The sequence below is a fragment of the Brachycentrus maculatus genome, unplaced genomic scaffold, assembly GCF_059751285.1.
Source record: "Brachycentrus maculatus isolate JH-2025_06_01 unplaced genomic scaffold, ASM5975128v1 h1tg000069l, whole genome shotgun sequence".
Lineage (NCBI taxonomy): Eukaryota > Metazoa > Arthropoda > Insecta > Trichoptera > Brachycentridae > Brachycentrus > Brachycentrus maculatus.
The window spans coordinates 3,249,602-3,265,401 of record NW_028280823.1 but is presented as its reverse complement, the minus strand read 5'-3'; the positions used below and the strand labels follow the sequence as shown (position 1 = coordinate 3,265,401).

The window sequence follows — 15,800 nt, the reverse complement described above, 5'->3', positions numbered from 1 at the left end:
TGAGATGGTTTGGACATGTAGAACGAATGAGTGAGGAAAGAACGGTTAAACAAATTTATGAGGCGAATGTAATTGGGAAAAGGAGCAGAGGAAGACGGAGAAAAACATGGCACGATCAGGTATGCCAAATACTTGAAAGTGGTCAGGTTAGGAGTCGTAACAATCGGCGGGTATGTATGAGTCGATGCATGAACGTGGAAGAGGCGAAGAATGTTTGCAAAGACAGAGTGGTGTGGCGTTCTATTCTCTCTGCCTCCACTGCGGGGAAGCGGCGTGATGGTTAGTTAGTTATGATGTTGGTGACGTTATTAATATCATTGGCAATTTATACAAAAAATAAAACTTAAAAATATGCATAGTTAGCCAATAATTAGTTCGTCATAAATATTTTATAATCTGAACAATAAAATCTAAATATTGAACTTCCGATTATTTCCAACAATTTGTTATGCTATTACTATGAACTTGAAAAGGTCATCAATAGCACACAATGTATTCGAGAGATAAAAAGTTATTGATCTGAATTTTCGCAAGAAGAGTTAAAACTGATAAACAAAACATATCGCTCACTCCTTTCAAGAACGTCATAAATAAAAAATCGTCAATTTTAAGTTGTTCATGTTTTCGGAATGCCCAGAAAATGTACTATATCCCAGCAAAAGAGGCATATTTTTAACTTTATATTTACCCTTTACAGGGCAGAAAGTGTTGTTTTTGCATTTTGAAGAAAAGGTATTGATTAATTATTTTTTGAAATGTACTAAATATTTTTCAAATTAAGAAAAAACCTTCAGGTTTTACCTTAAAAGATATGTTGCAGATTAAAAAGTTCAATAAGTGGCTTGATATTTATTTTTAATACATTTGATTATATTTTTAAACATAAAAAACGATCTCCTGAAAAATCAAGTTTTTTTATATCCGACGTTCTTGAAAGGAGTGAGCGATATGTTATATTTATAATGAAATTCAGCAGTAATGTTAATTTGAAATTTATGTTTTCAGCACTAGTTTTTTAAGGAATTTAAAAATAACCCGCAAAGCCCACTTTTTAGAGACCTGTCTGCAGGTAGGATAGTCAAGATAGGGAAGGATAATGTGAAAATACATCACAAATACCCAGACCAATTGCAAGATTAAGACGTTCTTGAATTTATGTTGCAATTGGCGGGAAACGAACCCGCGACGCCAGTTTCGCAAGTGGGCGTCTATCCAACTACGCCACGGCGCTCAGTTGTTTGACTGGGTAGTTACAATAAGATACGGTTCGACAAACTGCGATTCTTTTCATGAGCATTAGAGAATCTTGAACTCCATCTTCAGAAAAGTATGAAACATCATCAAATAAAAATCATATAAAAAATTACTCTTAATTGGAGATAATCCAGATTTGTGAATACAAACCGATTCGTTTAAATTGATTAAAAGTTAGATCTTTTTGCTGATACCTTGTGGTTCATTTAATAAACATTATAAAAATAAATAAATTGTGAACTTTGTTTTTTTTTTATTTTACTTTTTTATTAATTCATATTATTTCATCAAATATTTTAGCGCTTCAAATAATGAAAAATAAAAAATAAAAAAATATATTAAAAGGTTTTTATTTATGATCATACATATATTGTAAGGCTATTACAATCTTAAGTTACAAAGGTAACATACATATGTATGCTCATATTTCATATATGTGTGTATATATATATATATATATATATATATATATATATATATATATATATATATAAATATATATATTGTATATATATATGTATATATATATATATATATATATATATATATATATATATATATATATATATATGTATATATATATATATATATATATATATATATATATATATATATATATATATATATATATATATATATATATATTTGTGTGTGTGTGTGTGTGTGTGTAAAAATATGTTTTAGCAAAAACTCATTACATTTTTTCAAATTAAAATGGTGTTTTATTTCTTTAAAAAAATATTATTTGGTTATTTATATCATCTTTATTAGTTTTTTGAAGATTAATTGATAGTTCACTTCTTCATCGCCATCCGTTCTGGGATCTGAACCTCGTACACTGGTTTGCTTCCCTCGCTCACCCACACTGAGCCATTTTCTGCGGTCTTCAGAATGTGCATCATTCCTTGGGCCACATTGTCGGTTCTGAAAAATAATAAAGGTTTCAAAATCTTCCAACTAAAATATTTATTTCTCTGCAATATTAAGTTTTCATCTTAATAGGTATATTGTTTGCGAGAAACTATTAAAAGTGTCATTTACATAACGTCATTTATATATATATAAAAACCCTTATCCGCACCCCAATGGTGCATAGGGCACTGCGTCATATAAACGCAGTGTTATTTTGATCGTTTACACATGAAGGAAAGGTGATCAGCCCTCCGCTTCAGGTACCAGTCCAGGGTAATATTGAATAAATATGACAGTGAAAAAATCACTTATATTTATTTTACCCCCCTTGGGAATCGAACCCGGGACCTCCAGAAAGGTGGCCGAGCGTGCTGACCATTACACTACGGAGGCGGACAAAAATGCCATTTACTAAATATAAATCAGAGGTAAAATAAATATGAGCGGGAGACGCTTATAAGCGTTCTATTTGCTTACTTTTGTATCTTCTTGGTATTTGGTAGTTCTATTTGCTTACATAAGACGTCAAAAAACGTTGTGGTATAGATCGAAATAGGTTTTGCGGTTAGTTGTGATTAGTATACGACCCTAATTAGTATACTAATTATGGTAGGGGTTAACGAAATAACCGCCCGACAAAAATGTGTTAAGAAATTCGTTATTTAAAATGTAAAAATAAACACAAAAAAATTTAAACATTCCTTTAGTTAGATCGTTCTGTGATTAAAATTCATGATAATTTAATTAAATTTTAAATTTTAGTAAGTAAAATGTAATGTGTCAATTAAAACGGAGAATTAAGTATCATTTAATAAAAGTATATTCGAATAAAATTATAAATATTAATCCGATGTACCCAAATATAAAATCCGTTATTCGCAGACATACGAATAGGTAAATTGTAAGATTGCAACAATAACAACATACCATATCACATTTTATTTATTCTACCAATGCATTACATATCGTTCACTCCTTTCAAGAACGTCATAAATCAAAAATCGCCAATTTTGAGTTGTGCATGTTTTCGGAATACCCAGAAAATGTACTATATCCCAGCAAAAGCGGCATATTTTTAACTTAATACAGGGCAAAATACTGTAAACATTTATGTTAGTTAAGTAGATTCTTTTCCATCAGACAGTAAAAGTATATGTTCTTTTTTTAAGTAATAACCCGCATATTCTTCTTCATCTTTGATGACATGTAAAAAATAATTAAGTAATGTAGTCAAAATTTAAGTAATGTAGGTTACTTACTGTTGGGCAGGCAGAGAGCTCAGTTCCCTATGGCACTCAGAGCTCACATCCTCAGCCAGCTGTCTCTTGCCAGCTCCCGTTATCAGGTCAGTAGTGGTGACTCCGGGACACATCACCAACATGCGGATACCCGTCTTCTTGAAGTGGTACGGCATCTGAAATGCAACAACTCTCATGGAAACCAAAATCCAAATATAATTAAGAAAGAGTGACAGTTTTATCTTTCAAACTTCACAACTACGTTATTTCTTCTTCAACTTCTTCTTTCAACCCTTATCCGCACCTGATGGTGCGTAGGGCACTGCATCGTATAGAAGCAGTGTTATCTTGATCGTTAAATGCACGAAGGAAAGGTGATCAGCCTTCCGCTTCAGGTACCAATCCAGTGTCATATTAAATAAATATTTAACTGAAAAATCACTCATTACTAATATAATTTACAAAAAAAATATCTGGGTATTCTAGACATTCCATAAATTGAACAAACTAAATTATAAAAAGTTGTTAAAAATCATAGAAAACATTTCAGAATATCGTTCAACTCAACCATAGATGATGCCAAAACCTCATATTATGTGTCAATTTAAGTATATATACAAGTTCTGAAATTTGAGTATTGTAGTTGTGAATTATAGGTAGAATAGTGAATATTACACGTGATCACTTGGCAATGACAGGTCGTAAGAGCTGTTAATTCCCATCCATGTTGAGATGTCAATCATGTTAGTTTGCTTTAAATATGTACTTCTTCATCTTTGTTGAGAGTTTATCCTGTTACTGTGTTAGTTTGCTTTCAATATGTCATGACCACACGCGGTATCTCAGTATGTGCATATCGCTCACTCCTTTCAAGAACGTCGTAAATCAAAAAACTTGATTTTTTAGTAGATCGTTTTTAAAGTTTAAAAATATAATAAAATGTATTAAAAATAAATATAAAGCCACTTATTGAACTTTTTACTGTCCAATAGATCTTTTTAGGTAAAACCTGAAGGTTTTTTCTCCATTTGAAAAATATTTAGTATATTTAAATAAATAATTAAACAATACCTTTTCTTCAAAATGCAAAACAACACTTTCTGCCCTGTAGCGGGTAAATATTAAGTAAAAAATTTGCCCTTTTGCTGGGATATAGTATATTTTTTGGGCAATCCGAAAATTGACGATTTTAGATTTATGACGTTCTTGAAAGAAGTGAGCGATATGTCTATTGTACTTTTCCTGATATAATTGAATTGACCAATATCTGTGATATAGCATTTTTTGTATAAAGTATTTTCTATACGATGGTGTCTAGTACGTATGTGATTTTTTACTTACCGCCCAAGACCTGGTGAGACCGATTACTGCATGCTTGGTACCAACGTACACGGGACATCCAGCCAATGGGGCCAACCCCAAAATGGAGGCAATGTTGACGATAGTGCCACCATTGCCACCTTTCTCCTTGCTCATGATGTTCATGGCGAGCATCGTTCCGAATACGACAGCGTTCTAGAAAAATATAATACCATGTAAATACCATTTAGCCTTCTTCAAATTTGGGGACGGCTGGAGGCATAACTGGGGAATCTAGAAGGTGGACCCCTAAAATGTTGAGATGGAGTCCTCGGGAGAATAAAAAAGGCGTCGCAAGACTTCAAAAAGATGGTCCGCCGACATAGTTGCTTTGTGGGGGTATAAACTGGCTGCAAGTAGCAACAGACCGGAAAAAAATGGAAAGATACGGAACGACAGCGAGCCAAATGGATAGGCCATATGGATCATATAAGACATCCTTAAATTTACATAGAGGCGTTACAGGCGCAGGTTGAGGATTTTTTGCTCAGAACATGAAGGGAACAATGAGATATTAAGCATTGCTGGGAAATCTAGTAGGTGGACCCTTAAAATGTTGAAATGGAGACCTCGGGAGAATACAAGAGGCGTTGGATGACCTTAAAATAGGTGGTCCGATGACATAGCCGCTGTGGGAGGTAGAAACTGGCTGCAAGCAGAACGAAAAAAGTATACGAAAGAAGCCTTTATCCAGCAGTAGAGGACAGATGGCTAAATAAGAAAAAAAAGAAGAAGAAGAAGAAGAAGGGGAGTCTAGATGCTTACTAAATGAAGTGAAACAGCAGCGAACCAAATGGTAAGGCCATAATTGAAGACACCCAGGCCTGCTGCTTATGATTGCGAAAGATATATGCGAAGGCACAAACTACATAGAGAAGACAAACCGCTTAACCTACATGGACCAAATTATCTCCGACATGCGTTATAGCGGTGAGTTGAAGAGACGAGCAGAGGATAGAGGCCGGTGGATATTGAGCATAAAAGAAGAAGCAAACTAATCGTCACACCTCGTTCTTTATTCGGCTTCTTAATGTGTTTTCGGTTATGCACTTCATTTCTGAAGTTCTTGGATGAGATTTGGTTCTTGCGGTGTCTGCTCTGGTCTCTATTCCATATGTGGCAATCGGTCTTATACATGTTTTGTATATTTTTATTTAATTAAATCTCCTAAGATTGACTTACGAAATTGATGAGAATCTGTTTCTCCCAGAGGCCGTCGTTCATGATGCCAGCGTTGTTGATGAAGATGTCCAGGGTCTTGAATTCAGCCATGACCGTCTTGACAGCTTTCTCGAACTCCTCGTTGTTGGTGACGTCACACTTGACAAACTTCAAGCGGTCCTTTCCGAACTCTGCTCCAAGGGTGGTCGCGGTTTCCTGGCCAGCGGTGACGTTCATATCCAAGATGGCGCATTTCTGAAATGAGAAATCGGAAAAATGTAAAGATGTCCAAAAAAAATTGACTCGATAATCAGTGAATGCTAACTAACTAATAAACCGTCACGATAATAGAAGGCCAAACCACTCTGTTTTTGCAAACATTCTTCGCTTCTTCCACATTCCTGCATCACCTCATACATACCCGCCGATTATTCCGACTCCGGAACTAGCCACTTTCAAGTATTAGAAATGCTTGTTCGTAGCAAGTTTTCCTCGGTATTCCTCTGATTCGATTTCCAAATACATTCACCTAGAGAACGAATGAGGAATGAATAGTAAATAGGGGCAGAGGAAGTCTGAGGAAAACTTTGCATGATCAAGAATTTTAAACACTTGAAAATGGTCAGGAGTATGAGGAGATGCATGAATGTGGAAGATAAGAAGATTGTTTGTAAAGACATTGGTGTGGCCTTCTATTCTCTCTTCCTACCCCTGCGGTGAAGTTTCGTGGTGGATTGTTAATATAGTTATTTTGTGTGCAATTCCCACTTCAATCACAATAATAGTTGAGTCTCTTTTGTACACAGCGAAACTACTTTTTTTAAGTAAGAGAAATATTTGTGTTTTTATTATTTTTACAAATATTACAATTTTATACTATTTCTGTGAGCCTAAGCGGCTCATTATTAGAAATAAGGAATCAAATTGTGGTAGAGTGGGTTCGAACCGAGAAACTCTGACTTAAGAGTCCGCGACACTAACCACGGGACCACAATCCGACAAAAGATATTTTATGAAATAGTAATGTTTACTTAAAAAAAATCAATGTGTAATGAGTTTTATGACAATATTTAATTAGTAATTAACATTTTTAACTTTATAGCTTTTAAACTACTGATAACACGTGAAATTGATTTCTCTATTCGAAATTATATTACCTTCAATAAAAAAACACTTTGAAATAGTATTGTCGCAAGGAACAAAATAAACACTGTAACGAAATATTATATTTTATTAAAATTAAACACTGGAATACACCACTTTTATGAGTTTTATTTATATATACGACTAGTTTCGAAAACTTACAGATGTATTCATCTTCTGGTACAAATTAAAACATTTAATTTGTACTAGAATATGAAAACATCTGTAAGTTTTCGAAACTAGTCGTAAAGTGGTATATTTTTTAATAAGTGGTATATAATTTTAATAAAATAATCAACATGTCATTCCACAAAGTTAATGCCGAATCAATAAAGAAATATTATATAATTTCTTAATTCATTCATGATTCTTATGAACACCGTACGTTTGAAAATGATACGAAATTCATCGAAACACGTGTCACAATAGATTGAAAGAAATATTTTTATTTACTATTTGAATTTTGAATAAAAAATTTAATATTGTTTATGTACTCACTGCGACACCGGCTTTTAACAATTCCTTCACATAACTGACGCCGATTCCGTTGGCAGCTCCGGTAATGATGACAAACTTTCCTTTAAAATCCATCTTATTAAGATTTGAAAATCAATCCAGTTATTTGTCGTCTAACCAGGGTTGCCAGCGGGACGCGAAGTGACTATGGCGCCCGCATGTCACAGGTGATCTTATATACTCTCGCCGGGAATCGCTGTGTAAACACGATCCCACCACTCGAATAACAGAATTTATCAACAAGCATAAAAAATATTTATTTTTTATATAATTCGGCTCGGCCGAATAGCAACCAATTTTATTTTCTAAAGCAATGTTTAAAACTGCAACGGCCTAATTTAAAAAAGAGACACCTGTGCGTCAGAAGTAAAACTTTTTAGGTTCTAGAAACAGTTGATTTTTATTTATTTTTATTTTTTATCTATTTATTTCTTCGGCTAGCTTATATTGCATTTAATACAAACTATTATAAATACGCAATTTACATCATATTTACTTACATCTTCTTACATACGTATACAAAACGTTACGCATACAAAACATTACTTTTTAAATTCTCTCAAACTCATTTCATTCATCATGCATTCAGGCATCTCATCCTAAATTTTGCAAATCTGTATGGACTCAGGAATTGCTCTTTTTGCATGTATTAATAAGTTTATTATTTCAGAATTACAAAATAGCTGTATGGAGAATATCTTGCTTAATTTCACGAAATATTTCTCTTATTAATAGATTTATATTATCCACTGACACGTGATGGAATTGCATTTTAATATATTATTAGATTAAAACTAATATTTTTAGCTTTTCCACTTTATTTATATTTGACCAGCGAACGAAGGTAACGACGAAACCCGGTCGCTGGTCAAATAAAAATAAAGTGGAAATACTAAAAATATTGGTTTTAATCTAATAATATATTTCTCTTATTCGTAAATTTCTATTATTCATACTGTAAAAAAGACATTACGATAGCTGAAATGTGATAAAAATAACTTACAAATGATTTTACAAATAACGAGAGAATACTGCGTCGCTGATAGTGCCTGATATGGTTGTTGACTGACTGACCTATGTCAATGTTTAAATTAAAAGCGTCTATTGGTTCATTTTCGACATGTATATTTTTTTAAAGTAACCTGCAAAATTATTGCAAATAACATTATGAAAATATTTTATTTAAATTTAAATAAATAATATACGATTTTTTTCACGATTTTAACACGTCAATTTTTTGGAGAAGTTCTTCAGTGTTTTTTTACTATAGGCCTTTGTACTATTCAACAATATTGAATATCATATTGTAGCATTTTCTTCTAGAACAGTTTGTTTTTGTACCTACTTTATTATTTGGCACAATCATGAAAGTAAAAATACGTGATCTCGAACAAACGTTTATACTAAACATCTTTATTTTCTCATTAGATACCAAGAACTAAAGAAGCTATTTAATTCTATTAGCCGTTCTATATACGTTATATAAGTTTTCCCGCCTTCATATAGCATGTCATCAAACGTATTAGTTAGCTTGTTTTGTCACTGTTCACGAGGTCCCGGGTTCTAATCTCGACAAACTGAACGTAAAATTATCAACATTTTGAGTGTGTCCAAATACTTGTTCACGAATCTGGGTTATCTCCACTAAGGAGTTTTTTTTAAATTGACATCTTAACATAGATGAAGAAGAATATGGGAGTTACAAAGAATATTTACAAAGCTTATGACCTATCATTTACTAGTTTTAATTCATCACTTTATACACGTGTAACACACATTCTAACCATGATGACGTCCATACTACTTAAAATTTGAATTCTTCTTTATCTATATTGAGATACGAATATGTTAGTGTCGTTGTGAAAATCATTGGCAATTTATACTAAAAATAAAACTTAAATTAAATGCATAGTTACGCAATAATTATTTCATCAAAACATTGAATGTTTTGCACAAAACAATCTAAATATGGCCGATCTTCTGAATATTTCCAAAAAATTGTTATATTTTTACCATGAACTTGAAAAGGTCATCAATTAGCTTACAATTTATGCGAGAGATAAAAAATTATTGTTCTGAGTTTTCGCAAAAAGTGTTAAAACTGATAAGCAAAAGAAATGTTTTATTTATAATGAAATTCAGCGGTGAATCTTAATTTGAAGGTTATATTTTCAGCACTTTTTTTTAACAATCTAAAAATAACCCGCAAAGACACTTTTTGAAGCCTGTCTGCAGGTAGGATAATAAGGATAGGGAAGGTAAATGTAAAAAATACATCATAAATACCCAGACTAATTGAACATAAGACGTTCTTGAAATTATGTTGCTATTGGCGGGAAATGATCGACAACTGATTGGAGATAATCCAGATCTGTGAACAAATATTTGGACACACTCAAAATGTTGTAAATATCATATAATCTTTATAAAGTGCATTGAAAATAATTAGATCTATGAAAAATGCGCAAGTTCTGATTTTAGTTCGTTTTAGTCTTAAACACCATTTGAGATGTCTGTCCCGCGTGTGTATGTATTTTTTTCATCAAATAAATATTTTTAAAATATCGTCTGATTTTTTTTTCGTTTGTACTTACATATTATATCGATCAATTTACCTAAGATTAATAACAATGATATGTCTGCTGTTCGGAGTGAACAGACTGTAAATATTTACATTTAATCAGTGAGGTACCGCTGCGGTATTTTGTATTGTGTTCATATTGTATTTTTATCTCGATAAGCTTACAATCACCCCTGTATATTGGTTTTTCACATATACATACCGTGTAAATAAATATTGTGTATATGCCCATATATCGATAGTTGACATACCTACCTACTGTGTAAGAGAGGTGTAATTATAAGCTGGTGGCAGTCGACTTTTTTAGTTTTTTTTTTTAAATATATAAATGTATTTAACGTATATGTTATATTTTCTCTAGTTTAATTCCTAGCCATTGATTGGCAGCAAAGCCCTGCGTCTTTTCCTCCACTCCGCTCGACCTTAAGCGTTCTTCTTCAGCACCGTTTAGGAGGTACAGCTATATTTGGTGCAGATACTTCCGGCAAGGACACCCTCTGATACGATATCCCAATCATTCCCACTAATATAGTGTACAGGAGATCTTTATCCCGCGGCACATTCTCCTCATTCTCTCCGTTCACTTCTTCAATATGGTGTTTGATAACTGCCTGGTTTGGTTTGGTGGTGATAACCTTCAGGTTGTACCTAAAAAGATCTGTTGCACAATAAAAGTTCAATAAGTGGCTTGATATTTATTTCTTATACATTTCATTATATTCTTAAACTTTAAAAACGATCTCCTTAAAAATCAAGTTTTTTTATATATATGACGGAGTGACTCAAAGGAGTGAGCGATACGTTGACATTTTACAAGAATTAAATCCGCTCGGCGATCCACCGGTGGAATACGATTAACCCGTTGGCCATTCCTGATGAAACGTCTATTCAGATAATACCCTATGTTGAGATTAGTAACTGATAGCGCTAATAAAATTATTGTTTAGCATGGTTGATTACAAACGCTTTCCAAGTGGATTAAATATTTATACATGCTAATGTGTGTATTTCTGGAAAAAGATCATAAAAATACTAACAATGCAATAAAAAATATTACATACAATGAAAAATGCAAATAAGAATATATCATTAAAATGATCAAAAGAAATGATAGTCCTTCCAAATAAAATTAAGTGAAATTAAAGATTTGTAAATATATGTCAGTGAATACATACAAAGACATGCACATGTGCACATACAAACACACACACACACACACACACACACGCACACACACACACACACACACACACACACACACACACACACACACACACACACACACACACACACACACACACACACACACACACACACACACACACACACACACACACACACACACACGCATACATATGTTTGTGTGTGTGTATATATATAAATATATAGGATTTTAATTATCTCATCGCAAACTGTACGTCGGGGACTATATACATGTTGCTGTGGCCCTAATGGTCTAAATTGTTGAGTTCTCATATATTGATGCAAGCTTTGTTTATCAAACGTTCCAACTGGCGCTTACGATCTTCTGTCGGGAAGAGCTCAATATAGCACTAGAAATATTTACACATAATGCATAGACTTATAAAAAATACTTTGGCATGCATCGTCCATTTTAAAAACGTTTATCTTACAGGATTTAAAAAAATCTTTATCTTCGTTCTTGTAGGTATATTTATTTATCAAACTTCTTATACAAAATAATTTGCGAGCTTGTTACTAAGAAGCAGTATCTCTCGTACAACCAAAAACAGACTAATGATACCGGTCAAGGTCAACCTTATACATATGTATGAAACTTAGTGGGCAGATACAGCTTTTACATAAGAAAAATGAAAAAAGAACATTTATTATAAGTAGTTCCAGTATGAATGATCCAAGTAGCATCATTTAAGGTGTTCAAGGGGGAGAGGTTTTCCAATGATTGTATATATTTCTGGAAGAAATTTCTTGAAGGAAAAATGTGCCATATTTTTTATACGAAGAAGTAATTCGTTACATTGTCTGACCATTAGGCAGAATAGAAGTTACAACATTTTGAGTTCACAAAATCTAGATTATCTCCAATTATAGGAGTTACTTTGAGGTTATTTATTTACAACATTTTGAGTGTGACCAAATACTTGTTCACAAAATCTGGATTATCTCCAACTATGGGAGATACTTTCATATTTTTTAAGTAGAATGGAATAATAATTTTAATAGGGTAGAATTGGTGAACGTTACACGTGTGTAAAGTTATCACTTAAACTAGCCTTTGACGGTCGTCAGCCCCGTAAATGCCCAGACTTCCATATTCTTCATCATCTTTGATGAGATGTCAAAAAATAATAGAATAGAAGTGACTGAAGAATAGTGTGTTAGAATAGATGTCATATAACAATCTACTTTTTCTCATCATTTCTATTTTTTGTTCCAGGAAAGAATACAAATGTGTCCATATCCTTATTTATCAACAGAGTGGCAGCTGTGGATGAAAGCAAAGAGGTAATTAAATAGCTTTTAATTTTAAATTAAATCAAATCACATTTCATAATTGTGTTTTACCTAACAATATACTGATATTTCCTAAGCTTAAACGTATGTTGGCTTCTTGATGAATGTGTAGTGTTTAACGACTAATATGTGGGTATTCCCAGTACAAATTTAAAATGTTGAAAGTTTCTTACAAAATTTTTCTTTACATTTCAAACACATTGAATGTGAAACACGTTGCAATTTTGGAAAAAAAAAGAACTATGCCTGATTCGTACCATCGAGAAATCTCAACAATTAATCCTGTCATACATATTTTTCAATAAGTATAAAACAAATAACAAGTGTAAAATTTATTTAGAAAATTAGACACAGTAACACTCCACCTATGCTCACATGTGATTAGTTCTGTTATATTATTATTTTTTGGAATCTTTAAAAAAAATACAAGTAAAAATACAAAAAAATCGGTGCGTTGTTGTTAAATTTTCACAAATTTGTAGCGCCATCCATGAGGATCAATGTAAAAATTAATTAATAATACTTGGCTAAATGGTATAATTAGTTATGTGACTGTAGTATGGGACATCTAACCTATGCTGTGATATTGAGAGGTAATTCAATGAACAATTGAGATCTAGATTTATAATTTGTGCTAGGAAAGCATGACAAGACTCTTTACTGGCGTGAATAAGTCTGATTTAAATTGTGTGACGTATTAAGTATGAATTAAACTTATTGGTCCTAATTCGTAATTTGTTACCTTAAAAAATACATACATATGTGAGGCATAAATATAAAGTTGCTCATCTTCATCTTTACCCTTCTGTCCTTCACTGTTGGATGTAGGCCTCTTTCATATTCTTTAATTTTTTGGTCGGTTGCTGCTTGCAGCCAGTTTTTACCCCCCACAGCGTCTTTGTCGTCGACCATCTTTTTGAGTCTATTTTTATTCTCCCAAGATCTCCATATTAATATTTTAGGGCTCCATCTAAGTCCAGTTACTCGTATTAATTATTTTTATGTAAATCGTAAAAAGCATTGTTTTTTATGTAAACTTTATTTCTAATTTCTTTAAAATTACTTCGATATAATAAAAATAACAAAAACGGTACGAATGAGGCGTAGTTCCCCTTTAAGCTTAATACTTTAGATCTGTAAATTGTAAAAGCTTCACGCATGTAAATATACGACATGGTTAATGCTAATACTTAATAATATTTTTCTTATACCAGAAAAGTTACATTCCAGACAACATAAAAATTAATGAATTGAAAATATTTTCAATTACCTACCTTATGATTCTAAATATAATACATATTCTACTTCACACAGTATTTGTAATAATTTTTCTAGGAGTAAATATGTAGTTTTATTTATATATATATATATATATATATATATATATATATATATATATATATATATATATATATATATATATATATATATATATATATATATATATATATATATATATATATATATATATATATATATATATGTAACAAAACACGTGTATCAATGACAAAGAATAATTACATAGGCATTTATTTCATGCTTTATTTTTAAATATCTTATCAAACTATTATTACTAATAATAAGTAATAATAAGTTTTTTAAATATATATTTTACTATAAATTCTATTCTTATTATCTTTTATTTCAATATTTTAGAAAATATCTACCAACACGAGAATCATGATTTTTAAAATATAATATGTCTTAAAAGATTGCTATATATATATATATTTTTTAAGAACAGTTATCACTCACTGACAAACAAACTAAAAGTCGTGTAACTCATCGACTTACCTGTTTTAACTAATTATTTTATAAACTTAAATGAACGAATAAAAATGAAACTTTGTTATGAACGACTTTTATTTTTGATACATTTTTTTCATCCGTTTTCGACAAGCAACTTGATAGATTTGTAAGTAACCTCAAACAGAAAAATATTCCTAGTTTGGCGAGAAGGCTAACTATGAACATCTTTTTTTTAATGTTTAGTACATATCCAATCCTAAAAAAGACAAGGTGCTTGTCGAAACAGATTGAAAAAATATTACCAATGATAAAACACCAATGCTTAAGTTTTTATTATTTTAAATAGTTTATAAAATATGCCACAAAGTATCAGCAAAAAACATTCAAGGAACCGTTAGTTTAGATTCATTTAATTAAGAATGTTACAGATTCAAGTCTTGCAATAACATTTTCACATTTTATTTTTACTTTTTACGTATCAATTTTTTGCATCCTCCTTTGCTATCTTAGCATACTCTAAGATAAAAAAATATTTACAATTTTTTACGAGAGATTATATAGTATATTTCAACACTTATATTTTAAGCACTTACAATTTCAGCGAAGCGTTAAAACTGATACGCTTTGTTAAAATATTTTGGGAATACGATTAAACAGTAATTAATTATTTGAACTGCAAATTATGATAAAAATATATTTTATATATTTCATGAATTTGAGGTATGAATATCCACTTCTCTGATAAATCATTGGAAAAATAAGGATTTTTTTATAACAAAGTGATAAATAAGAAGATAATTTGGTAATAAAAAGATAATTTTATAAATTTTCATTTTTAATACAACAAGCCAAAAGTATTGGAATTCAGGGAACCACTATTGATCGACTGAAAAAACACAATTATATTTGGAATAAAAATATGTGAGAAATGTTTTAAACCTTTTTTATATAAAGAAACTAAATTCTAAAAGTACAAGGAATTCAAATTATCTATTTCCCAAATGAATTATTTTAACCTTGAATTTAATTTATTAAAAGCTCTATTTTAATCATTTTTATATGTGTTTTGTTCATTCTCTGACATTTTCATCGCTCAAACTGTTTTGTCGATGATTGCTTCTTATGGAAAAGTTAGCTTTTAGACTCTCCATAATTTCCAAAATCTGATAATACATGCAGAACCAAACGAAATTTTTCGCTTTATTTTAAATTTCATGGACTTTATTACATCAGTAATTTGTGTAGTTTTTCTGTATTTGATAGGTTCCACTGAGATTTAACATATATGAAATATAATAAAACAAAAAACAATGATTGAAATCCACTTTCCTTCGTATTGATAACTTTTTTAATACACCAATACTTAAAATATCACCCCCGTGAAGATGTAT

General features: G+C 31.3%; 2 protein-coding genes across 6 annotated transcripts in view; one reads left to right on the top strand and one right to left on the bottom strand.

Moving 5' to 3' along the window:
* Nucleotides 1–15,800, top strand: part of LOC148311280 (glycine receptor subunit alpha-2-like) — a 103,930-nt gene that overhangs the window by 66,474 nt on the left and 21,656 nt on the right. For all 5 annotated transcript variants that reach the window (XM_088257014.1, XM_088257013.1, XM_088257012.1 and 2 more), the window contains one exon: nt 12,584–12,651. In XM_088257014.1, coding sequence (XP_088113140.1) covers nt 12,584–12,651 — 68 coding nt within the window. The remainder of the gene's footprint in view (nt 1–12,583; nt 12,652–15,800) is intronic.
* Nucleotides 1,954–7,732, bottom strand: LOC148311281 (15-hydroxyprostaglandin dehydrogenase [NAD(+)]-like). The gene is made up of 5 exons (XM_088257009.1): nt 7,566–7,732; nt 5,946–6,179; nt 4,746–4,919; nt 3,426–3,580; nt 1,954–2,178 (listed from the first exon to the last, which is right to left on the bottom strand). Exons 1-5 carry the CDS (start codon nt 7,656–7,658, stop codon nt 2,049–2,051), a joined length of 786 nt encoding a protein of 261 aa, XP_088113135.1. The 5' UTR covers nt 7,659–7,732; the 3' UTR covers nt 1,954–2,048.